At 39.6% G+C, this 26,384-nt stretch overlaps 1 protein-coding gene across 1 annotated transcript; it reads right to left on the bottom strand.

Annotated features, from left to right (window-relative positions):
• Positions 1-14,602: 14,602 nt before the first annotated feature.
• RGS13 (regulator of G protein signaling 13) lies at positions 14,603-21,061 on the bottom strand. The gene is made up of 4 exons (XM_005493628.4): positions 20,997-21,061; positions 18,829-18,890; positions 17,415-17,581; positions 14,603-14,725 (listed from the first exon to the last, which is right to left on the bottom strand). The coding sequence occupies exons 1-4, from the start codon at positions 21,059-21,061 to the stop codon at positions 14,603-14,605; spliced, it is 417 nt and encodes a 138-aa protein (XP_005493685.4).
• Between the last annotated feature and the right edge of the window lie 5,323 nt (positions 21,062-26,384).

Below are 26,384 nucleotides of genomic sequence, written 5' to 3'. Positions count from 1 at the left end.
TGGGTCAAGGTGACTAAAACCTATTTATCTCTTAATTATGTCTTTCTGAACGGCATCACTCACCCTTTCAAACAAATCTTCCTTTTCTAAAATATATTCAAATACATTTTTTTAAGTCTTTCTTTTCAGAAGCTAGAAGGCAATCATGGTTTTAAATGTAACCAAAATCAATTGATTGCAGCGGAAAGCCCCAGCTCTTGTCTTATTTCAATTTCTCGGTGGTTTTGGTGTCAGTCTGACACACATTGTAGCCTGGGCAGAGTAGTCAAGGCCCTGTCTTTCCCAGCTCCTGCTGCTCCTGGTGTACTTCTGGGCAGAAGATGAGGTCTGTCATTCAGGAGGCTTTGTCCGCCTTAGGGCCATGAGATGCAGCTGGGCTGCTGGGATCTTTCACGGGGAAAGTAGGCAAAAATTTGCACAGCAGAGCTTTTCCTCAGGATGCAATGCTGGTGCAGAGTGGGGTGTAATTTTTACATCATTGCATTATTTTACATCTTTTTGCAGAAGCTATCAGCCTCTTGCTCCTTTCCCTTGTAAGAGGTTTTCTGTAGGGCCAAGCCTGTTGGGTATCACCAGGTAGCTAGTGCTCTTTCTCCAGCAGTCCAGGCTTCAGGGGAGGCAAAAAAAAAAGCCAAACAGAAAACCTTAGAGGGATCACATGAATAGTGTTCTGAAGAAACCATTGAATGAATGTTTGTGACAGAGTTCTCTAAATGTGCAGCGCTTTTCCAAGTACCCATGGAGGAAGCATGCCTCATTGACTAGGGACATCCATGGCTCTATTGAAAGATGGGAGAATAAATAAACAACACTTTATTTAAACAAACATAACAAGAAAAAAGCAAAACCCACCTCCTGGGAACTAGGAAGCAATGGTGTTTGCTTTGATCCTTTATTTGCACAGTTGGTAGGCATTTTAATCTCTCTAATTCCAATTACAGTGGCAAGTACATGCTGCCCATTTCACTTTTGTTGTTGGGTTTTCTGTTCCAAGTATTGTAACTCACATAGGATTGCCTGGAAATGCAAAGTTTTTTCTTGATTTAACTAACTTTGCCCTCAGTTGCTTTTGGATAGGGCTTTGGCCTGTATCTGATGGAGGGGACAGAAGAGCCTTGTGGTGTGCTGTGCATGATGAGGAGATAACTGGGGCAATCTTTACATCTCATCTAAAGCCTGTGAGGATTTCTGTGGTTCAGCATCACAGATGTTAAACTTGTGAGGATGGATTTATTTCAATTACACCTGTAATCTGATCTGTGCTTCTAAATGAACATGATGAGTCCACGTAGTAATGGTGCTCTTTTTTTCCCCCGCTTTGGGGGGACTCGATGATATAAGGATTTGAAGCTTGACATAAAGGAATTGAAGCTTAGCATCAGAGTGTTCACCAGATCCATGTGATAAGTAATGGAACAACTTGCTATGGGCAGATATCTCTTGGACATATGTGGCAGTTAGAGATGTACCTGATGGACCTCAGCTTTCTTGCCTTTCCTTCCCTCATTGGTCTCTTACTCTGCTAATAAGCAAGATCAGTAAGTTTGGTTTCCTGTGTTATTCTGATTCTCTGGCATAATCATATCCACAAACCAACGGCAACATTCCTGTGGATGTCTTCATTACTTGCTTGCGGTCTTATCAGAAATGAGTGCCTTTGCTCAGCAGAGCCCTTCAGTGGCTACCGGCACTTGGTATATTAATGCTTTCTCCTTATCAGAAGCTGTTGGTAGCTTTCTTTTGAAGAATGAAAATGGCAATTTCAGTAGTCTTACTGGTTTTGATAAAAATCAGTGGTATCTGAGCTGCTGCTGCTGGTGAAGATTTCTTAGCTCTTGTGGTGAAATGGTTTTCCAGAGTTGAAAGGAAAACACTTTTAAAGCCTGTAGCCTGGACACTGAGGTGGCTTGAACCCCCAAAGTCCTCCATTTGTTTTTCAGAGGTCTGTCTAAAATAACAGATTCCTGTCTATCTCAGCTCCCTTCTCTTCAGCTGTGTGTAACCAAATTTAACAGGGACTTTTTCTTCCACATAGCAGCTGAGGATGAAACCATCATTTCACCAAGGTTTTATTGGGATCTGGAACTTCCCTGTGGCATAACCCAAAGCTGTGTGTTGTGGGGATTTAAGACATCAGACTCTGGCTTTGAATGAGCACAGGATGGACTGGTAGCCTGTTATTTAATGTGATTTGCTCCTGGAAACACAAGTGGGCATCCAAAACTGATGGATGTCATTCCCAGCCTGTACTCAACCTCAATTAACACTATTTCAGTATTTTTAAATGCTATCTTAATGAAATTTGGCTGTTAGTGATTGTACCTCGTGAGATCACCTGGAGAGCTTGTGCTTGCAGGAGAAATCTTTCTGCCATTGACAGGGGGATTACAGGGCTCACCATGGATGAAAGGGGAGGGGGTGTTTCCATCAGTCTGGAGGTCGGGAGGGGCTGGAAGAAACTGCTGGGGAGATTTTGAGAGCCTTCCAGAGGTGAGCCCTGGAAACCATGCAGCTGAAATTAAGCACAGCCTCAGCCCCTGCCAGCATCCTGAGCAACACGCATTTTATCTGATTTTGAAAAAGCTGATCATTTTGGGGGGGCTACAGAAAAAATCTGCTTTATAAATGCTAACTTTTTTGTCTGATGCTAATAATCCTGGATCTGTCTTGGATTAGTGCCTAATAGACCACAGCTTTAGAGCCAGTGTATCACAAGAAATTAATCGAGACATTTGCTTTGTAATAGTCACACTTTCTTTCTTGGATTGATGAGTCAGCACTATGCAATTTCAATTTATTTGAGGATATGTTGCCATTTAGTACTTTGAGAACTTGCCAAGGGTTAGGTGACTGAGTTTTCCAGCAGCATTAGCACATGAAACTCTGAATTACTTGGTTTTGTTCCTTTGAACTGTTATTCCATGTCACCGGCACACTGTGTTAGCTGATACACTGCAGCTATTTGGTAATATTCCTGGAATATGGTAGAAGACAGTTTATTCTAAGATGTTACAAACTAACAGTGACATATTCTGACTCTGCAGTCCTACTTCTCTTACTCATTACAGATTATTCCAGCTGGCACCAGAGGCCACATGCTTTATGCTCTTTTTTTCCCCCTGGGAAGTTTTTGGTGAAATGTGTCAATTCTCCAACCTGTGATACCAGCACATCTCTCAGGAGGTGTTGTCAAGAGCCCTTGCACAGTTTCATAAGGAAAACCTGCTCTGTTCAGAGATCTGCATGAGGAAAGGGATCTTCAATGACAGTGGAGCAAAGGTTCACCTCGAAAATGGCACACACTAGAGGCAGGAATGAAAAATGAGATTTATGGGACTGTGGGCACATTAGAAGAAAAGTGAAACATTTCAAAGATAGAAAAGTCCACTGTATTTACTGACAGAGCTCCCAGCGATGTGTGGAGACACCAATAAGGAATGTTTTCAGTATTACAAAGCATATTTTGGCTGGGTTTTTTAGCCTGTCCCTACATCCTGTGAGCAATGCAAGAGTGATTGACTACGTGAAAAGCTATGGAGTAGGAATTCCTTGGATGAAAATTATTCGGTGGCAACAACTTTTGCAAAATTAGACTCCTGAGTTTTATATACCCTCTGAAGGGGTATTTAAATGCCTCTCTTTAAATCATAACTAGCATATTGTGGCAGTGAAAGGCGTTATTTTAGGAACAGCTAGTTCTAAGCCTGTGTGCTTTTTGGAAGACATGTAACCTCTGGGAAGGAAAGGATTACATCTGAAAATACCTCCAAGGCTGCTATCAGGACAGAAAAATGCTTCCAGGCTCCTTGCCAAAGCCTGGGGTTGCATCTGTCCTTTTAGAGTACGTTTAGTTATGCTAGGGAGATGGTGTGTTCTTGTATGTGTTGTCTCTTCTAACTGAAGAGAAGTGACCTTTCAAAGGGTAATTAATTGCGTTTTCCTTCCTATTTTGCTAGTTTCCTACTGAACCTAAGCTGTAAGTGCAGATATCTGTAGGCTCAAACTGTACCTTCATCTTCTCAAGGCAGCAAATTACAAATTGAAAAGCTATAATATCTATTGATAATAAATAAAAGGCTAACTGGGAAGTTATTTTTCCAAAATACCTAGGTATTGTGTACTTGTGGAGGAGTTCTGAGTAATAAACAAACTTATAATTGCAAAATTCCTGTACCCAGTATATAATCAGGCAATAGCAAAGTCTGAGGGCTCATTTTCAGGTCATTTTAATGTGGGATTTTTTTTTTTCTTCCTTGTTTATTCTGGCAGCAATGGATGGAACTGGGGAGAGGCCAGGAATTCAGGTTCTATTCCAGGCACTAAAATACGTTTTCCCATATGACGATGGAGCGAGCTGGTTTTTGTAGCAGGTAATTGGAGCATTTAGGAGAGCAGACAGCCAGTGGTGTGAGTGCTCAGAGGAGCTCTGGTGCCACTGTTTGCAGGAGCAGTGAGTGACCAGGTGAGAAGGGCAGGAATAACTGGGTCAGAAACACTGTAGATCTTCATGGGGAAGGAAATGGGCACAATTGTCATGCAAGAAATAACTGGAAGAAAAATCCACAGAATAATCAGCTGACAAGTGATCCAAATGGAAATGATAATGGTCATGGAAAGAAGGCCCTGAACATCTAGGGAACTTGCATGGGAATTTTGAAAAATTTTCTTCCGAGCTCCTCCCTTCAAATATGGGTCCTAAATTGTCTTAATATGCTCATCAGTTTGCAGTGTTATTTCTTTTTTATGCTGCCATTTTCTGTATGACTTCTCTGTTTCTTCAGAGACTCAAGGAAATGTATCAATGGAGGAGCAGAAGTTCAGTCTGTGTTTATAGAAAATTTCAATGCATGCCATTTAGACACAACACTACTCTGACTCTTAGTGAGCTTTCTTCATGTTTGAACTTAAAAGTTTTTCCCTTTTGCACATACATATCTGTATTAATACACTTATTTATGAGTAATAGCTGGCAAGTTTCCAGCGTTTAGAAGTGTCTGAGGAAACCTTATGCAGAGCTACATTTCCTACAGTGGTGGGAAGGCAGAGATAAGCTGCACTTCTGATAACAGCACGTATTCAAGGAATTACTAAAAGAGAACACAAGTGACACATCTTTGTATTTATTTGTGTTAGAACTGAGTTGCTTGATTGGCTGCTGAGCATTCTGCAATGTGTACCCATTAGGGCTCTGGCAATGTCAGCTGTGAGCTACGTCACCTTCCTCTTGCTGAACAAACTCTCTACAATATTCTCAGAGGGAAGGTAAACACAAGTTTCACTCCAAACAGGTTGGTTTGGCTGCCTTATATGGATTAAACTGTGACAAAACCAAGGACAAGCTGAGCTTTTGGCAGTATAACAGTCTAAGAGGGAATGAAGAAAAAAAAGGATTTGGCTTATAAGAGTTTTAGGAGTCCATTATCAATCACTGGAAAGAATTTCTATAAGGAAGTTGTAGAGGTTTAACAGATTTTAGGTCTTCAATGAGAGTCTATGGGCAAGTCTAAGAATTAGATGGATTGGATGATTGCTTGGAGAGTATTTCCAAACATTTTTGGCTTGGTTCATTAACTGAGCCCTGCACAGTCCTCCAACTTCAATTAAAAGCAGAGACATCAAACGTGCCTATAATATTTGAAGTCTTCTGCCATGCAGAATATTAGTAGTTGTAACAAAATGCAGACCATTCCCTGTGTTTCTCTTGCTTAACAAATATTTATGTGGTTTCTGTATAACACATGTATAAATATTAAGCATGTTAGAAATCAATCTTGCTAATGGCATGCCTAACAGCTCTGATTCATGCTTTGAAGACCAACAATTAATTGTCTATTATTTAAGCAGCTGTTGAACCACCTTAGCATGCTGAGGCCTTCTTATGTGCTGCATATTTGTAATAACAAATAAAGCTGCACTGATCTTCAAAGCAGGTGGCAGGGATAAATGATCTCTCTTGAAATTTGAACGCTGTAATAAAATATCATATACCAATTTTTCTCCAGGCAGGTAAAGGTAACTTAAAGAAAAATAAGGCAAAATACATGACTACTTGTGTTGAGAATTTAGAGAGGCATGCACAGGAGCAAAACAGTGTCAATCAGCTTGAATTAGCTGGACTATTCAGGACTTTTTGTTCTGAAGACAGATGCTTCTAATGGTGAGGAGTAGAAAAACCAAACCAGAAAACAAAAACTTCCCCTAGGTCCTTGAGAATGTACTGGTGGGTGGAGAAGTTGATGTGGTAAGAATTTGAAAGGTAAACAAAGTGTATGGGCTTACTGCTTTTCTTTTTGGTTTGGTTCTGTTTTCTTTTTTTTTTTTTTTTTTTTGGTCCACATAGAGCACCTGTTATACATTCCCACTCTCGACACGAATGCTTTGACATAGTCTTCATTAGATGGAATTGTTTTCATGCTTTTTTATGTTATATTACTCACAGGAAGAGGCAAAAAGGTTACAGCAGCAGGTTGTGCAGGTGTGGTCTGGTTATAAAGATACAACTATACTTGAAGTAAAACTTCTCCCCTGAAAGATGGTGGATTTGAGAACTAAATTAGGAGTTGTAATTAAACAAGGAATGTTGCATATCTCTAAATGTTATCTTCAACAAGGAATGAGGGGAGAAACAAGAAAATTGAGTTGAAACAAGTACAGAAGCAAATAATGGTTTAAGAAACAACTGTTTATCTAAGAAAACTACATCTGTTTCCTGATCTTTTCTCTAAATGCTGTTCTCTTTGTGAAGCTACCTTTCAAATCTTGCTTCTGTATCACTGTATTCTTCTTTTGCTCTACCCTTCCATGTCCAGGCACAACCTCTTGTCCATGCCCTTCCCTGATCAGTATGGGTCAGTGCTAGTGCAGGACTGATGCAAGAATAAAATATAGATGTATGAATCATAAAATTGCTACAATATATAAAATCACCTAAGACAAGGCTCTGCTCTACCTGTCCAGACAGGTCTGCTTTGTACATCTATCAACAGAGCTGTTTGGCCAAGGAAAAGAAAGAAGAATGGTGCTTCAAACAGACTAAAAATAGCAACAGTGGAAAATGGTCTAAAAGCAATTTTACTTCATTGAAAACCAAAGGAATGCTGAGTTTCTACAACGGTATTTTCCATTGGATTAAAATTGCCCCCTTTACAGCATTGATCGTAAATACTGTTTTCATTGCTTCAGTGATATTATTGTACATCTGGACTGAAGGTGGGCATTCTTGGATATTACTGGTGCAATGTGTGCTGGTGCATTTCAGGAATGGACTGTGCACAAGCTGGGAGGGAGAAGAAAATTTCTTCTCTCCTCCACATGTGCTAGTTTTTAAATTGTTTGAGAATGTTTTGTGTTAGGCTAAATGGGAAGCCAGGTCTTTTTATAGTTTTATTTCTCTACTTTCTTAGCTCTTATTTCTGGTCTTGTGGGAGTGGTGTCCTAATTAAAACATTCTGCCTTCTGAAGCCTGTTGAACATATGTCAATTGTGTTTTTAAAGGAAAAAAAGGTCAAATAAAATGGAACGAGGAAAGTCTGTTGGAAACTTTAAATTTCTGGTTTCTGTTTAGATGTTTGGTGCAGTTTGCTTCTCTAAATGCCTCTGTATAATTAAATCATTAACTGTTTTAAGGGTTTTTAAGCTGCACACATTAAAAATAATTTTCTAGTAAAAAAATACAGAATTATGCACTCTTACTGAAATAGAAACTGTAATTTAAGATGGCTTGATGTGGTGACGTGGATATTGCCTTTAGATGGAAATCTTAGAAGAATCTGTCTTAATAAAGAGCTTTATTTGTGTCCTAATCATTAACCTTGTTTCTTTGAACATTAACAATTGCCATTAATGTCATGAGAGTAACCCCTCAAGTGGAGGTGTACTCCAGCTGGTTGGCTTTGCTTGCAAACCACTGAATGCTGGGTAGAAAAGCTTGTTTTTTAGCCAAAATGGCTGGCAGACCCAGTGCAGGTATGAAAATTGGAAGAATTCTTTCAAGATCTGTGAAAGAACTACTATCTGGATCATTTAGACAATGAACTTCATGCACTACTGCACAATAATCAGTAATTCCAGGCTAAGCTGCTAAAGGCAAAATTATTAGCATAATCTGTTAAACATTTGCCTATTGGAACAGATAAAGTCTTTGCTAGAATTCATCTTCACTGTTTAATCTCCTAAAAAACTCCCTGAAGATTTTGCAATGCCATACTTTGCAAGTTTATTAGAGAAGCAGAGCTAGACAGAGCATAGTTATCTTGGTAACTTTTTTTTGCAATTTCCCACTTCTGTAATTGACTCTAGAGGTAGACTTCTCCCACTCTTCCATACTTAGCAGCGTGAAATACCTGGTTTAAATGTCAGCAAACTGACATTTAGGTATACTGAAATTGCAAAGACAATACAGGTTTATCATCCTCTGAGCAATTTTATTCTGCTCTAGCACAAATTGTGCTGAAGGGAAGTAATTGCCATACTGAAGCAGCAGCAGCAGAAGTTTCACCAGTCACCCCACTATAATTTGGTTGGAGGAGCTGTGGAACTGAGAGCTTTGCTGTGCACTGTTTTAGTAGTGCTTTGGGACACGTTACCCAGCCTGATTATGACAAAAATGTGGTGATGTTGGAAGGATCTGCAGGGATAGAATGGAGAGAGGTCTTTAAAGTAGCATCAGGTTACTCCTGAGAGAGTATGAACTCATCCAAAAGAGCTGTGATAGATGTTCATCTGGAGCCAAAGCCATGTGGTTCCAGAGTTATTTAAAACAAACATCAAAGCCTTTAAAATCCTGAAATATGTGACAGTTAAATTTGCTTTTAAAAAGGATGTAAAAAATATAGAAGACAGAAAAGGAAAGAATTTGCAGAGATACTGAGATAGATATATACAGAAAATATGTTCTAGGAAACAAGAACAGGGCGCCTGCCAGCAGAAACTGTTGCAAAGGTACAGCTAAAATGAAAAACAGTGAGAATGTGAAGAAAGTAACGAGGAATAAACAAGTATTGTCTTCACTGGCATGTGAACTGAAATGAGATTACAGGTATTAGTTATAAAAACCTCCTTCATTATTAAAATGTCGTTTCAGCAACAGACGCAATTATAAGTAAAGAAAACATGGGCAATGTTTCACAGGCTAGATATTTCCTCCTTTTGAAGTTTTTCATTAAACGTAGAGTTTTTTGAATTATTATATTAAAAACAAAGTAGGTATTCACTGGTAAAGTAATTAATAGGAAGTGTGAATGGCTACTTATGTTCAGAATTAATGTAATCTTCCATGGTCCTGAAAGACTCATTAAGAACTGACTGGTTCATGTATCATGAATGATAAATCTTTAAGAATTGCAAATGTCTGAAAACTGCTTTTAAAATTATGGAAGTTCTTTCCTTGAAATTTATGCAAGTAAAGTTACAGCCCTGTTCTCTTTTTCTTTTCAAAAGGAAAGTAGAGCATGTCAGGAAGGAAATAACTCCATGAAATAGTTGAGTATGTAACAATTTCTTTGGGGGTCAGGGGTGGTGTGTGGATATCTCAGTCTTGTTTACTCACCTGTTTATTCCTGAGGTGATTACTGGAATCAACACTTGCACGTGAGGAGTGTGGGAGGAAAATCTATTTGCCGTGGCTGGTGCTGTGTGTAGTGACAGCCCTCGTGATGGATGTTCTGGGCAAGTTTTGACGTAGCAGCCTGAGACTCAAGAGACAGGCAGGCCAGGAGCCTAGACAGGGGTAGCAAACTAATTCTGTGAGGAGCTGAACGCCACGTTCCTTCAGGAGCTAGCAGATGCAGAGGCAGCGTGCATTTCACAAGCACCACGAGTGCCAGCAATCAGAAATGCAGCCTCCAGCTGGGCTTTGGTGCTGTAGCTCAGGCCTGGCACCATGCTCTGGCTGCCACGGCAGGGCTGGGCAGGAAGGCAACGCTCACACCAAACCTTTGGTGCCCTCTCTTAGGGTTTGGCTTCTGCATTGTTTCCCACTGAGAAGTACAGGCTATGGATCTGTGGGATCCTGCAACTTATGGGGTAGTGGGTTTGTGGAAGAGGAATTGCAGCCTTGTTCCTGGCCTCATGTAAAGCCTCAAGATTTCCCCCTTATCCTCAGGTCTGTGTACCTAATGCAGAAATCCAGAGAGGACATGGCATTGGAGAACTGTAGTTGGGAAGGATGGCTGTCGCTCATTGGTGGAGGTTTGCCATGGTTGAACCCCCGTTTGACTGATCTCCACAGTGTGGACCTACCCCATTTCTCAATTTTGTGAGGTGCATGTCCTTCCAAGTGAGGAGTGGCTCCTAGTCCCTGCATAGTTGTCATATTTTGAGTTGAGTGAAATCTGAGGTACGGGAATCTTGAGATAATTGTCATGGCAGTTCTGGAGAGAAAAGGAAGTTTATAGATGAACCATTCATTGAAAGGCTGCTGTAAGATGCCAGTGGTAGGTAAAGGCTGGCAAATGTGAAATCTTCAGCTGATAGATTTAAGAAGCAGGTTTGATTCAGTTGTGTAAGCACAGGCCTCTGGTCCTACAGTGATGCTCTAGGACCTCTTATGGCATCCACTTACTAGTAGGGCATGCACAGGATGTCCAGTGACCTGTGGCAGATGTCCTGGTCCCAGGAGAAACCTCACACATCCCAAGGGGTTCACACACTGTGAAGGGTTAGTGCAGCTCCGCCAAGGCAGAATGTGTGTTCTCGTAATGCTGAGCAGCTGCAGAACACTTCACAGCATCCCATTTCACATCACAGCTCTCACAAGGACATGGAGGGACATGAAAGTCAATAGAAAGGCACTGCCTGGGATCCAGAATATGACATGATTGTACTCCTAATAATTTGCATTCCTTTCTGAAGAGCCCATTGCACAATTTGGCTGCAAATGGCTGAGATCTCGTTTTGGGTGTAATGAGAATTCACAGTTCTTAGAATCTGTGTACATATGATGTGTAGTATCTCAAAGAATGCTGGACTGCATTATTTGCTTCCTCAATACATAGTTTGCTCCTCTTGCATATTTTTATCTGCCTTTGTGTCACCCATTTATTTTTTCATTTTTGATTTAAAAAGTTAGAATCTTTTGTGTATTCTAATCAGACCCTGATTTGGGTCTGCTATTTTAAATTTGAATTTTTTAAGTTTATATTTGCTAAAGCCTTTTTAAAATTTGAGATTTAAAATCTTAATAGCAAAGCTTCTTAAAACTACTGACATAAATTAAATGGTTAATTCTACTGAGATGACCGTCTCTGTGAGGCTGCATTGTAGGAGACTGTAGGTAAACCTGTGTCAGGATGCAGTCTTTGCCCAAAACCACCTATGTTCTATAGCCATGGGTTTCAGCTAATCAGCACATGCAGTAAAATGTCCTTTTTGGAGGACTTCTTCCATTGCTCTATGTTGAGTGAGCGTTAGCTCAAACATGGGTATCTGAAGGGCCCTGTGATTGCAACAGTACTGTACATTTGGTAATACTTGGAAATGCTGCAGTCATTTCCCTTTCCTGTGAAGATGTAAATTCCCAAACATCCTCATCTGGCCTGTAATGTGATAAACATCTCTGTTCACAATTTGTTTAGATTGCTTGTCTACTGTACCAAGTTCTGTGTAATGGCTCATTGCTGCACTTAGAGTGCGACTGCCTAACGTTCATTTCTTGAGAGTTGAAAGAAGGGATATCTAGAGTTAGTATGGAAGTACAAAAATAATGAGGAGAACTTGAGAGAAAATCCTCCCAACAACTTATTCTCTGAAATCATTGGAATGCACAGTGGAGAGACATTTTATGTTGTCATTTACTACCCATCTGTACCAAAAAAATAGTCTATGTTATTTCCAAAGTTTAATTTTGGGTGACTCTAATTATAAGCAGATTTTTACTTTGTTTTATAGACCTGATCTACGATCTGCATTTTTAATTCTACACTTAATTATCTATACACAAAGAGTTGATGTAAAATTCATGGAAATAGCAGTATAATGATAGAGTATAAATTTCACAGCTGTTATTAAGAAAGTAGGCCAACATAGCTCATATTTACAAAGGAAAAGAGATCTAATTGTCAGCTCTTTTGAAAACAAAACCCAAAAAAGCCCTAGACCATCTGTCCCGTATGGGTTGTTTTTTATGATTTTCTTAAGGGAGCCTCCATAGGTCAACAGTTTCCAAGGTTGATTACATTTAATTGCTGTAGTGGTTTTATTAATCTGCATTTTAATCTTGCCAAACTTAATATTTGAATAATCACCCCTTTGATTTTTTTTTCATTCTTAAATATATGAGGGAGGAAGGAGAATTCTGCCAATTTAGCTATTTTCAAGTTTTTTATCTTTTTTAACAGCAGCTTTGAATGATTAATGTGAACAAATGCCTTTTAGATTTGTCTGCCAGTGGAAAAATATACCTGAGCTCATTCAAGTGCTGTTAATGAAAATGACAAAAGCAGTGATTTGTTATTGCAGCTGCCACTAGTTACTGTTTTATAAATCATATGACCTGATGAAATACTGTGTTATTGCCCTGCACCTGGTAACCCAAAAGAAGGGTCAAGCAAGAGAAAGATCTCTAGCAGTTAACAACAAATCTATTTTGGGGAAAAGACCCTCTTTTTTTTTACCAGCTGGGGAGTGTCGGATAAACATAGGGGAGAGGAAACCAAGCCTCAAACCCTAACAGTTTATTTATTTCTAGAAGGAAATATAAAATTAATAAGCCCACCAAGAATAAGAGTTGGTAGACTCATGATCTGTAAGATACCCACTAAACATTTTGTGCCATAAAAACATGTTTGCGCGTCCCTCTGTGATTTCCCTCAGTATTCCCTCTGTGGGTAGGTTTTTTCTTCCTTCTTGATAATCTGCTTTCTGCAGGGAGGAAGGGTGTCTCTATCAGCCAAAGACCTGAGCAGCCGTTTGAGTGACCCCTTTGGAAAGCTGTGTGTGCTGAACCTGTTTGGGTACGCAGAGTTGTTACTCTTGGTCACCACAAGGCTCTTCCACTTTGACACAGATATCAAGGTCTTCTCAATTTCTAAGTCAAACAGAAATGGGGAGACTTTCCTTAATGTGATCCTTGGTTTATTTATTGTGTGTATTTTGTTGAGTTTTTTTCTTTGCTGTGGCATCTTGCAGGCGTAATCAAATTGAAGTCCAATTCTCTGTATACCCATCAGGAATTAACAGCAGCAAAAGCTATGCTATCCCAGCTGGATTTCCTGGGGAGTCTTTTCTTGCTGAGTGGTTTTCTGAGCTGTATAATCACATATTTGTATGATAATCCCTTTATATGGAGTCACTGCAAAAGGAAAGGATGATCTGTTATAGTAGCACTCCCTTTACTTACACCACCAAATTTTCTTAAAGCTTTCTGTTCTGGTGGAGGTTATGCTCAGACTTACTTTGTATTCTGCTGTGGACATATACATGAATCCTAGCTTGAGAATTCAGTAAGAATATTATGGATGTTGAGGCCTTAGATAACTGATAAGTTAAACATGTTAATTTCCATCACATGTTGTCATTGCCATGTTGTCATTAGGGCCCACATATAATTACAATTTACCAATATAACTTCCTGCAAAGCCAGACATCATATTGTACATTTGGTATTTATTGATTAGCGTCCTTACCTGTCATCAGTAAATCACTGTGTCTCTCTGCAGGAGTAGCCTGTGCTGTACACCACAATAATAGTGCTGCTTAGAGTCCAAGTTTAATGAGGTTTGAAATTATCAGATGAGTTATTGATGCAAACCAGTGTGGCATTTGCATTCTCTGAACAGAGAGACATAATTCTCTCTCAGGGTTTTTTCCTAAAGAAGCACAGAGAGAAGAACATAAAAACAATTCTTATCTCTATTCTCTACTCCTGTTATTTTACACGTGTCTGTGTTGCAGGAGGATGTTCAAGGGTCAGGCTTGCTTGTATCTAATTCTTAGGGAGTCTGAAGGGAAAGTAATGTGTTTGTGTGTCCATACCCAGAAAAAACAAGCCAAAATACCAATGCATTTTATCTCTGAAGAAAAACCCAGAAGACACTGGTATTATTTTAGTATACTGTAGATCAAGTGCCTTCATAGCTCATGTTTTACATGATAATCAGCATAAACGTGACCCTACGCCAATGAATACACATGAATACTATACTCCATAGTTTAGACAAACAGCTGTATTTTATATTTATCCTTTTACTTTGAAAAACTGTAAGACTAAAACAACAGCAAATGCAGCAATGCAGATGTTTTTTCTCCTTTAATGCATAGTCAAATAAACATTTATTTCCCAACAGCAAAATGCTTTTAAAAAAATATTTTCAGTTTTCCCTAAACCCCAGTTTTTAGGATTTTATTGTGGGGCGATGAAAACAAAACAAGGAGACTTCCTTGGGGAGGGGGAAGATAGTGCCTTGTGAATTCTAACATCAACAGAACAGTTTAATAATAGGATTCCTCGGCTGCCTGATTTCTGCTGTCTTCTTTAAACCTTAAACACGTGGGTGACAGAAGAAACCTTTTACATTTTCAACCATTCTCTTCAATTTCCCATTGAATTGTTGCCATTAGTTTGAAGACTGTGTTTGAGCTTTTGGTAGAACTGTGATTCAAGCAATCAGGGGTAGGAATCTCTTTCCATGTGCATGTAGAGTATTCTCTGCTCTCCATCAAAGCAGGACTGTGTTGGCTCTTGAACATTCCTCACAATTGGTTTCCTAGCAGGACTGTCCATGTTTGTCTGAAACAAAAGCAAGAAGGCCAGTTCAGTCCTGACTACTGTGGTTAGTGGAGGTTGAGAGCAGTGGTGGAGTCTGTGCTGCTGGGCCTGTATGCAGAATATGGCTGCAGATGTGAGGGAGTTTAGCAGGATGAGTTTGGTTTGCTCACTGCTTCTAGGAAGAATAAGAGAACAGGGACAATTCAAACAGGAATTGTCCTGACAACATGGTTTGGATGGAGTGGCTGCAGTGGAAAGAGCAGCTGAAAATTGCTGGTATCCAAACCTGCTTTCTTCTGCTAAGAATTGTTCCTAGAGCTACAGTTAGGTTCCAGAAAAAAAAACTGATGAGTCCAAGTGCCTGGAGGTGCACAGTACCAAGGGAAAAAAAAAAAAAAAAGACTAAAAGCCTTTTATGGCCTGAGATAAAATTACGCTTATATATTGCTGAAGATTGCAATGCAAGATGTTTTCCATTATCATCTGTATGGCAGATTACCTTTGTCAAGTGGGCAGTTTGCCTTATCTCTCTGAGTGACCACAGTCACACCTCCTTCGGGAGGGGATGTCTGCTGATAACAGACTACTGAATGTCACTGCATGGCTGATAAGAACTACAGCATCCCATTGGGAGAGGTGAGCCCAGAGGGAGGAGCCAAGCATTCCTACCTGGATACAATCTGAGGTTTCAAACATTGCTACCCAGATATAATCCAGAGGTTTGTGAGACACCAGCACGAGTTTCTCCATGGGATTACCCAGAGGAACAGCAGCTGCCTCTCCTTCCACTGGATCTTCAGAGGAAGAATACATCCTTCTCTACAGATCCCTTCTCCAGCAGAACCAGCCCTGACACTGCAGGAGGGCTGAGCCACAGTTCCAATGGGACTGCAACCAACACCCTGACCCACAGGGTGTCAGGCTGGGTTCTGACTCTGTCAGTGTTGTTCTAGTGTACTGCATTGTTTATTTTATCCCTTTTTTTTTTCCTTTTCCCTATTAAAGAACTGTTATTTCCTGCTCCCATATTTTTGCCCGAGAGCCCCTTAATTTAAAATTTATAGCAATTTGGAGGGGTGGGGAGAGTTTACATTCTCCATTTCAGGGGAGGCTCCTGCCTTCCTTAGCAGGAACCTGTCTTTCCAAACCAAGACATATATCAACCTTGTTTGGGAAAAGTTTTCATTCCTAGATTTTTCCTGCTGCAATTCATGGTTTGTAGCAAATAAATTGAAGCTCTGCAGGTGTGTAACAGCAGAAAGGTCTGGTGGTCAGCATAAACACCAGATAAAAGGAACACTTTGAAAGTCCATCAGCTTATGATGAGTTCTATTGGTTGTGTTCAGCTTGACCTTGTCTGTTAGCGTGGAGAGGAGACCTCTAAAGATTTGGTTGGTGCTGATGTCTTTCATGGGTTGAGATCTTCCTCTTCCAGAGGTGTCATTTGAGTGGCCCCTTTTTAAATGCTGCCATAATTTGAATACAAACTGTGTTTCATATCCTCATGAGCATGTAGTTTTTAGAGTGGTACATAGTTTTTGTGTTAAAATGGGAAATTGTGCTGTCCTGAAGCTCTAGAAACCAGACAGCCAAAAGAAAGATTCAAATACACACTATTTTAGAAAAAATTGCACAGCTTATTTATAACTGTCCTGATTTAAGCCCTTATATTTGATTAATGAATTTGGGGTTGGCAGTATTGACATTTCTCTTTTGTAAGTGCAACTGTGTTGCTGAGTTCCCTACAGCTACACATACTAAAAAAAATACTGAGAAAAAAGGACAAGAATGCATTGTTTAGCCACTTAGCACTTAAAGCCAACGGAGGGAACTTTAAAATTTGCTCAAGATTTGGATTAGAGGGAGTGGTTTAGTCATTTAAAGCAGCAACTGCTCTCAGCCAACATTTGGAAATCCAACTGATTTGGGTTTGGCTTCTCCTCCAGTGCCAGCAGGGAGGCTGCATTTTTAGACTCTATAATAATTTCATTGTCACACATAAACCAGAAAATAATGTAGCATGATTTTTCAGTTATGTCAGCCTGCCAGAGGCAGTGACAGTAAAAGCCAATGTTGGCTTAGTTTTGCAAGGAGAGTAATAAGCAAGAATGTTTAAAGGTCATAGAGCATGTTTGACTGAGCAGGAATGACTTTTTTCTATAGCCGTTTGTCAGGGGAAAATACCCAGATACTTTACATACAAATTTGCTGTTTTCTGAAAAAAAAAAAAAAAAGGAAGAAAAAAAAAGGAATGTGTCTTGGAATCTTTCTCTTCACCCATTTTGCAAAGGGGACAGCACTGGGCAGTTTTTTACTTTTCTCAGTTATATTTACTCTTGCAAAGACCAGACTGAGATATAGATATATAGATAGATATAGATATATGTAGCAATGGGATAATCCAAAATATAGTGAAGTCATATCAATGGCCTCTGGATCTGGTGTTAAAAAAGAAAAGAGATCCATTAATTTGGTTCTTAACTTAGTCGTGCATTTTGCTTGTGTTCTTGGTGGATGTAGTTGAAATATTTGCCTGCAGGTGAGGTGTAGATTCAAATATTAAAATTCTGTGTGGAAAAGAGTTTGAGGGGAGGGTGGACCCAAGTTTTCCCTCCCTTTGGTGTGAGAGGAACTAGACATTTCTTGTTGGTCTGCTGTGTGACACTTCAGGCATTTCTATGAAATAAAGAGCTTGTGATCTTGTAGTAACCTCTTTGGGAGCCTGGGGTTGGATGTAACTCATAAAGAGCTTCCTGGCAATGGAAATCCTTTTCCTTTGTGATTTTATCTTCTTATAAGCTTCACAGACAAGCCAGAATTCTGTGTTTTCATCATTGTATTCTGTCTTCAGGTAGGTCTTATAGATTATGGGCACATCTGTAAATATTTCAGAAGCCAAATTTATACTGCCTGCCTACATGCATTATGTTTAGAGTGCTTTGGAGGTAATAGGGACACTTAAAAAGTAGTGCCTCGGCCCTACAGTTCAACCTTGCATTTTCCTGCACATGCAGGGCTCTCTAGTAAATCTAATCCCACAGTAAATCTAAGGTAGGCAAACGCTTTGCCTACATTTCCAGAAGAGCTGCAAATCCACTTGGTTTAGAGTATCTGGCTTTTTATGTGAGTCTACCTTTCCATTTTTGGTGTCATAAAGCTTTTAAATTAATTAAAATTCAATGAGTAGTGTTTTCAGGTGCAGTGAAGGAGGCATTTTAAGAAGGACAGCATTCTGATTACTGCTGGAATCTCAAGGTGTTTTATTTAAAGCAAACTTTGTTGCTGGTGCAGCATTCTGGCCTTTCAAATTTCTGAAGATATTGAGCACAGCCTGTCATCTGGCCGAGGGGGTGATCACATGTGTGCCTGCTGCTCCTGCTGTTATTTTGTCTCTTTGAACAGTTTTCTGTTGAGGAGTTTCTCCCTGTGCTGTAACATACTAGGTTATTTAAGATTTTAACAGCAAAATCGTTTAAGTTAAAAATGCTGGTAATCTTCTAGCTCCGTAATTTTTCTACAGTAAAATACAATAATGCCAGTCCTCAGGAGTAATTTTTAGAGGCTTTTGCTGCGACTTTTTCATCGCTATTTTTAAAAATGTAATTCAGCAGTGATGTTCTGGACTGCTGCCCATACGAGAAATCTGGGAGAGCTCTGAGCTCCATATGAAGCAGAGGGGGATGGAGTGGGAAAGTTCAGAATTCCTGCTGCATCTACAGTTCTTTCCATCTCTGAATATTGGACCTGCCTTCCATGGCATTTGCCTGAATAGATATGCCATTATCTGGTCTCTTTGATGTATGCAGGGTTTCCCAAGTGAACTTTGTCACTTTTCTGCTAATATAAGGTGCTATTCAGTACTCTAAGTGGGGATGTGGCAGACAAACCATGCTCTCATTATGTGTCTGTACAGAAATTACACGATTGCAGAAATGGCAAGTTTGGGAAAGCATTTGCAGCATGCTATGTTTATTTCCAGTGTGATGCATGCTAGGCATGTCACAAAGTTGTTTTTCATTAGTTGTGTATAAGGCAGCATATATTATGCAGCAGGAGTTACTGATTTTGCTTTGTGGGAACTTTTCTCAGCAATCCATCTGGGACACAAACATGCAATTACTAACATTTGCTCGTTACTAGGTTTTCAAAAGACTGGGACCACTGTAGCACTTCCTTCAAAGACACCCTTTAGAAAAAAGGAGGTGATTATTGCAGGGTTAGCCGTGGCTCAAAGTATAAAAACCTAATAACCTTGAAAATCTGTTGAAAATCCGTTCCCTAATTTAAATATGAGGCTTATGAATCTTACACTTTAAAAGGCTTTCTTGCATCTTCTAGTTCTTGTGCTTACTATGTCGAGAAAAATATTTTTCTTGCTGTAACAAATGCAGTTCCATTTCAAGGTGCTCCATGTAATTCCTCTAGAGATGGCATTCACTTATTTAAACTGTGCTTAGGAGAAACACAAGAAAAGTACTGCCTTTCTAGACAGCAACTTCTTTGGAGAGAGAAATCATCATAGAATTCAGGAAATATTGATGTTTGTATTTAGTAGCCAAGTCTTTGGGGGCACAAGACCTTATTGCAGTATTTCAAGGCCTTTAACATCAAAGTTGACTTACCATCTGAGAGCTTAATATAAGGTCCAAGAATAAGGTAAATAATGAAAGGTTAACGCAATCTTAGCTGGAAGAGACTTCCATCTCTCACCAGTTGTTTACAATGCAGTGTGACACATTATTACTAATCTGCACAGCCCTTGGAAGTGGCCAGAGTCAGATTTTACTTTCATGTTTGCTATTCTTAAACAGTAAATTCATAAGCTTGTGGGAGTCTCATGCCTGATTCTGGGAAAGAGCATGGATGTAGTGAGGTGAGAGACTAAACAATTTAAGGAAAAACAAAGGTTTGAAGGCCGTATCTCCATTTGAGTGCATGTAGTTCCATTTACACCAACATATTTTCAAGCATTGAAGTTTTAGGACACCAATGCTGGTAACTTGGAAGAGATGCTTATACTTATGTTAGGAAAAGGAAGGGCAGGGGATGTATTCCAGTGGGTGCTTTCCATAATGTCTCAGCCAAATTGGGAGTATGGTCCCCTCTCATTGAATATTTGCTTTTCATAGCAGCTATAATTTTGTCAACAACTGTTTAGTATCACAGGGCTTTTTAAAATTTTAATCAAAATTGGCTTTGATATGAGTGCTGCATGATGCTTTATAGATTTCTGCTGCAGAACAGCCATTACCTGCTCTGTAGATTTTTTAATTGGTAATGATTTATAATTTATTTATAACTTGATACAATTCCCTCTTTCTCTGAAAAAGTACATGACTAGGTGATTATTTTCTCAGGCTTGTGATCAGTTTGACATAGTCAAAGAAATATAGAGTAAGAGAAATGCTACCACTATTGAACTGTGGTGTCAGTAACTCTCTAGTAACTCTTGTGCTAAAAGATTTTTTTCGTTCTTGTGAGCTATTAGCCTTCTCTCTGTAAAAACTCATAAATCATGTGGTTATGGGGAGCGAGAATCTCTACATCTTTAAATTATTTTTTTTTCTCCTTACAAACTACTTCTGAGTCATATTTGCTTTTCCTGATGCAGATAATTTTTCACCTGTCAGCAACAACACTTGTATACAATGAGTGACAATCTTGTCTGTCTCACTGAACATCATCAGGAGAGCCATCTTATTTCCATTTCTGATTATTTGTCTTTAGCATTAATCTGTGAAGCAGAAAAAACCCTGCCTGATGGAGCAGCTGACACAGAGGGAAACCTTTTCACCTTTTTACTTTCCTTTAATAATCAGGAAAATATGAAGGACAGCAAGGAAATAGGTTATGAAGATCTGTATTAATGCCCTTTTAGTAGCTGTTGTTCTGATAGTAAATGTCTTGCTGCACTGATTTGCAATATGATTGGATTTGCTGAAGCACATCTATTACACTGAAAAAAAAAACCTCTCCAAAAATAACTAAGGCTTTCTAGCTATTTGGCTTTCTAATTCCTCCCAGGTCCAAACCTGGACTTAATCCAGAGGTGAGTTTGGGCTGTGCCTGTGTAACACTAAGGGAGTTCCCGGTGGGATATGCCAGTGTACGTCAGTGTGCTGCTGAGGAAGGGGCTGCCAGAAGCTGCTTGGCCAGGGCAGCTGTGAAGGTGTTGCCCTCTTTAGCACGATCCTAAGCTTACAATGAAAATCTCCACTGTGAATTTTGAGGCGTTTGTTTCTCCTACTCAGCTGTGTGGACTGCAGAACATAAGATTCTTATCCTTACTTACTTAGAACTGATCCCATTTTCTTCTGGTCTGAATATCTTGCAAAGCCAGCAAGTATTTGGACTCATTCTCCTAAACATGGAAAATGTGTGAGTTTTGAATCCGCTCTGCTGAGCTGTGGCTTTCTTGAATAAAAACTTATAATTTTTACATATAGCAGTGCAATCAGTTCTAGCAGTATTCTTATTTTGTACATCTGATCTTTATCTATGAGTCATTTCTGAAGCATTTGACAAAAATATATTTTGTAAGATGAGAACTTAAAAACAAGGCAAATTACCAGCTGTCCAGTGGATGTCTTTTGGGGAAAAATAGAAATGTTAATAATTTTCCCTCTTTGCTTCTCCAGTTATGAAAGGGGATTGAAGGTTGAGCCTGACCCAAAGCAGAATGAAACTAGAAGTCTTTTTTTTTCCCTGAAAGCTCAGGGTGACCAGGATCAAAGATCAGAGCTCAATGTGAACTGGACAATGCTGAATAAATTGTTAAGCGTCTGAGATTAACATTGATATTTGTCCAATATGTATCTCAAAGTCAATAAAAGTAATATAAAACTTGCCTTTATATAGATATGATATCCATAAGAGAGGGTGTAGTTTATTAGGATGAGGCAGTTGTAAATGTTTGTCTAAAAAAGACAAAATAAAAAAAATCTCTTGTGACATGGGGTATGTTTAGTGCTTCTCCTTTGGCTTTTAAGCAATGCCAAATGCTGAATTTACATGGGACTGTAAGTTTGTATAGGCCTGCCTGAAATCAAAATAGCTTTATTTATTTAAACTTGGAGTTTTTTTCAGATTTGGGGTTGACTGGCACATATTATAACTATGACCAATTTTTTCCTTCCAAATGAAGCACACAGCAAAACATAGGACAAGGTTCTCTCTCCCAGCTTTCTGAAGCTGTGAAATATTTCCTTTGCCTTCAGTGTTGTTTTTCCTTGTTTCCCTGAGGTCTATATTCAGTTTTATATCAAATGAGAGTCTTGCCTAATACATTTCCTGCAGGGTTTTGAAATGTCATAACTTTGCCCTACTGCTACATTGCAACTCCTGCTCACATTCTCTGCAGCCCTGTAGCTGCTGCCTGCTTCAGAATTATCTCAGCTATGTTCTCTGCTAGGTCTCCGTGACTTTTGAATTGTTCCACTAGAATTTACACATCTCACCCTCTGCCTAGAAGTAACTGTCTAAAACTACACAATATTCCATATTTAAGATGAAATTATGCATTGAATTCTGGTATATGGTTATTTATCACCTTATTTTAGGCTATATTGTCCAAAGCCATCTCTTTTGGGTGTTTCCACGTTGCAATCATTCATCTTCCATCCACTGAGATGTAAATAAAATGCAGCCTTTGTGGCTTTTTTGAAATCTGGAGAAATTAATACAGACTTCTTACTATACAGAGATTCTCAAGAAATATTAGATGAAGCAATATTAAGTAATCTAGTTCAGCTACTTCCGTCTGAATTTGAAGGGACAAGTATTAATTTTTTCACCAAGTGATGGCTGCACAAAGTGACCTTTGTGTAAGGAAATGCTGTTGTTCTGAGGAGCCATTTTAATTTGAGTTAGAAGCTTTAAACTTGTTGAGAACACACATTTTCCAAGCATACACATCCAGGGCTTTGTGGTTCTCTCTTCTTTTTTAGTCAGACTCATTCCCTAATAGACCAATGAAAAGAGCACGCTGATTTTATCTTTCCCAGTGCTGATTTGGACCATCTTTCCACTGAGCCATAGTCTATGTTTTGTTAGTCTGACACTGTGTTTTTGCTGACAATGATCTTAACCCTAGAACAAGACAGGAGCAGTGCAAAATCTACATGACACCCTGGAGCAGGGTGCTAGTTTTGGGTCATTGAACTCCCACAAGTGCAGCCTGTTACCTGTCACAGTGCCCTGCCATCTGTTGTAAATGGTAAATTGCATCTCAACTACTCCTTACAGCTTTGCAGTGTTCACATAACTTGACTTGGATGGTGGAACTCTTCTCACCCAATGTTTATGAAACGTGGTGTCCTTTCTCTTTGCTTGCTCTAAGATACTATTGCAACAAGGCCACAAGCTCTTTAATGTGTAGGAGCTGTGTGTTACCTGCAGGACTGGTAATCAAACAAAAAGCCACATGGCTACAACTCTTTTGCAGAAGGAATTGCCTGACTGATGGTAAATTAATCTAAGTGCTGGAGTTATTCATGTCTGTAAAAGATATAAGCAGTGCTGATCTGGAAATGACTGTTTAACTGTTTTTATATTTTATATTTGAGAAATATCAGGAAAACTGATTTGGTACATTAAAAAAAATCTATTTATCTTTCAAATTACAATGCACATCTTTCCTTCATTGAAATATTGCATGTATTGTCCAAGTCCTGTGACCAATGTTTTCCATTTTTTAATCAAAGTTTTTTTTATGAAATCTGCAGTCCATGTCGAAATGAGACAAAGAACATGAATACCCTTGCACTGAAACCAGCTTTCTTCTTAGAGACAGCATTATGACAGCACTTTGGAGTGCTCTGGGAGAACCTTTTTCTGCTAAGACCCATCAGTGTCAGGCTTTTGTGTGCTCCTACCTGGCCAACCTGCTACTGCACAGCATCTAAGGAATGTTAAAACTTTTTAAACTTATGTGGGGTCCTCTGTCGTTTTTCTTATAGCTGTTGCTGAGGTTATGGCTTCATTTTCAGTTGGGACACACCTATGTTTTGCTCGCTCTTCTCTAGCCAAGTGTTTGAAAGGAGCTGTGCAGTGCAATAGCACTGAGGTTGCTGTTTGTCAGTGGGAGACTGATGCTGTCTGACAAGATTTACAGTGATGCTGGGGCTTTGAGAGTAAGCACTGGCTCAGCTGCTTGCTGCAAATTAGTCACAGCAGAGGATCTTTCTGGAGGGCTTTCTGTCCTTCCTGGGGTGGTGGTGACTTGGGATCTCTGGGAATTTGCCATTGCCTACAAGGCACAGAGTGACCCTGTTGGCAGGGGAAGGTTGGTCATGTTCCTGCTGCCTCTGACAGCCCAGCTCTGTGCTGTGATATCTTTCAATCTTATCTCTCCTCTCCAGACCATCTTATTTTCCTCTTACAGAGCCTCCCAGGCAGAGCATGAACCGTGTAGGACTGGAACCTAAACTGAGGAACTCAACTGAGGTTGAGCCTCCAACAATGCAGTGCACGCATTTATTTCATTGCAGCTCACCCTGCTGGTACACAGCCTTTGTGTATGAGATGTGCATCCCTTTTCCCACAGCCCTGGTTCTGCTGGGGAGGAAATGTGTGTGGTGTGCTCTCCTCCAGCAGAACCTGGTGGCAGAGCAGGGCAGCATCACCTTGAGAGACCTTGGCCTGTCCTTAGGGAAGGGCAAATATCACTGTGATCTATTTTCTATTGATTGCCATTTCATTAAATCCCATTCTATATTCATTGCAACTTTACACAGGATTTTTGAGTCATTTGTTCCATTTCCCTAATGGGAATGGGCAGGAGCAAATTAACTTGAGCTGATTGTTCAAATAATCACAACAGTGAGATGCTTCAAGTTTGTTCCGTGCCTCCTCATATTTCTAATGCTTCATATACAGGCAATTATATACTAAAGTATCTGAGGGCCAGAACCTGACATGTTAAAATAAGTCTATAAAGAATCTCATTTGTAGAACTCCTTAAATTTAAAATAAGAAAAAAACACCTTATTAATAAATATGACTCTGGAAAAGTTACAGAATGAAAATCCCAATTATGTTAATGGTCCCTCATGATTTGTACCAGTATTTAACTATTTGATATACATAGATTTGAAAAAACCTTACATGGGTTTATGCACATTCTTTTGCAAAAGCCTAATTATATCTTATTTTTTACTCTAAACTTTATTTGCATTAAAGGAAAGCTCATTTAAAATCTCATTTTAAAATTAACAATAATGAACTATTTAGTTTTTTTTTTTCATATCCGCTGATGTTAGGGGGGATGGCATATAAGATTATATCTTTGTGAAGTTAAATTGTGCAGTGACTGAGAGTCAGTAACCAATGACTTTGTGTTCAAACATTTCTGTATTTCAGGCATTAAAAAGTGCTGTAATACTGCTTAAATTGAAATAAACTCATCCTGGGGTTTTCTCCCTAAGTTTATTTTTTACTATTAAACTGAAGAAAATACTTCTGCAAACTTCTGGTGCCTTGAACAGAGGAGGCTATTTAGGTGCAGGATTTGTTGCAAATTTCATGCTTTGTTGTATCCTTGACCATGCTCTAAAGAAAAGTTTGAAACTTAATGGGTTGCAAAAACGATTTAGCAATGCGTTTCTCTGTGTCAGCTCTTTCCACTATGATCAGTTATAGCTTGATAACCAGAAAATTACCCATCTACTTCCCTTTCCAGAATATTTCCAGCCCATAAGAGTGGATAGTTTAGCTTTTAACCAGGTGTGCTGCTGCGCTGTAAAATAACACGATTTAACCTAAACCCCACCCTTCCTTGTGTTGCATGCAAATTCCACTAGATGTCATCTGGTGCCACACTGAAGGAGAAGGTTTGAACCACCGTGTCCATCAGCTCGGCCTTGGGGAGGGGGGATGTGGGCGCAGGCTCTGGGCGGGGACGCTGCAGTGACACCTTTACAAATGGTCCCTTCTGGCATGAAAGACTCCTGGTGGGACTCTGAGACCTGCAGGTGACTTCTGATGGGGCCTTTTCCCTTTGGATTCCTTGTGCTGCCAGGTGTAGGGCATGGAACAGCCCCAGGATCATGAAGGGATGTGCTACACAGGAATCGATTATTGCGTGGTTTATTCAGTGGTTAAGCTGGATGCGCTTTCCAGAAAGAAAATAAGGGAAATGGGGAAGTATCAAAACTGAGAAAATGCTTTCTTGCTATATATTTGAAAATAGCCTCATAAAAAGTTAGGTTCTCTCTGCAACAAAGTTTTGCTCACAGGGATGCAGGGAACAGTGTTCACAGCTTCAGTCTTAGCAGTAGGTCAAAACAACCAGTTAGTTGTCTGCAGATATAGGGATGATTAAGTGATTTTTGTTTCAGGGTAGAAGTTGGCATTGCCTGCTAATAGTCACTGCCTGAGGAATTTGAATAATTTCTATATTTGGGGCTTTAGGTTTTATCAATAAGGCTGGACAAATCTGACGTCACCCATTTCTGTAAACTCTCTTAACCATTGTCCTGCTGAGTGAGGGCAGAGTCTAGATAGCACTGCTGGAAACCTGACCTCAGTTGTACTCTGTGACCTTTCTGTTCCTTTTTTATTCCTAAAAGCTGTCAAACTGTCATGTCATTGAGTGAGCCTCGTGGTTGTGGCCATCTCAGTAGGAGAGGAAATGATGCCATGAGAAGCTTGAACAGTTTTTACCACGGAATTTTCACCCTAC

The sequence above is a fragment of the Zonotrichia albicollis genome, chromosome 8 (assembly GCF_047830755.1).
Source record: "Zonotrichia albicollis isolate bZonAlb1 chromosome 8, bZonAlb1.hap1, whole genome shotgun sequence".
NCBI lineage: Eukaryota > Metazoa > Chordata > Aves > Passeriformes > Passerellidae > Zonotrichia > Zonotrichia albicollis.
Note: the sequence above shows the minus strand (reverse complement) of the source record. Positions and strands in the feature narration are given on the sequence as shown.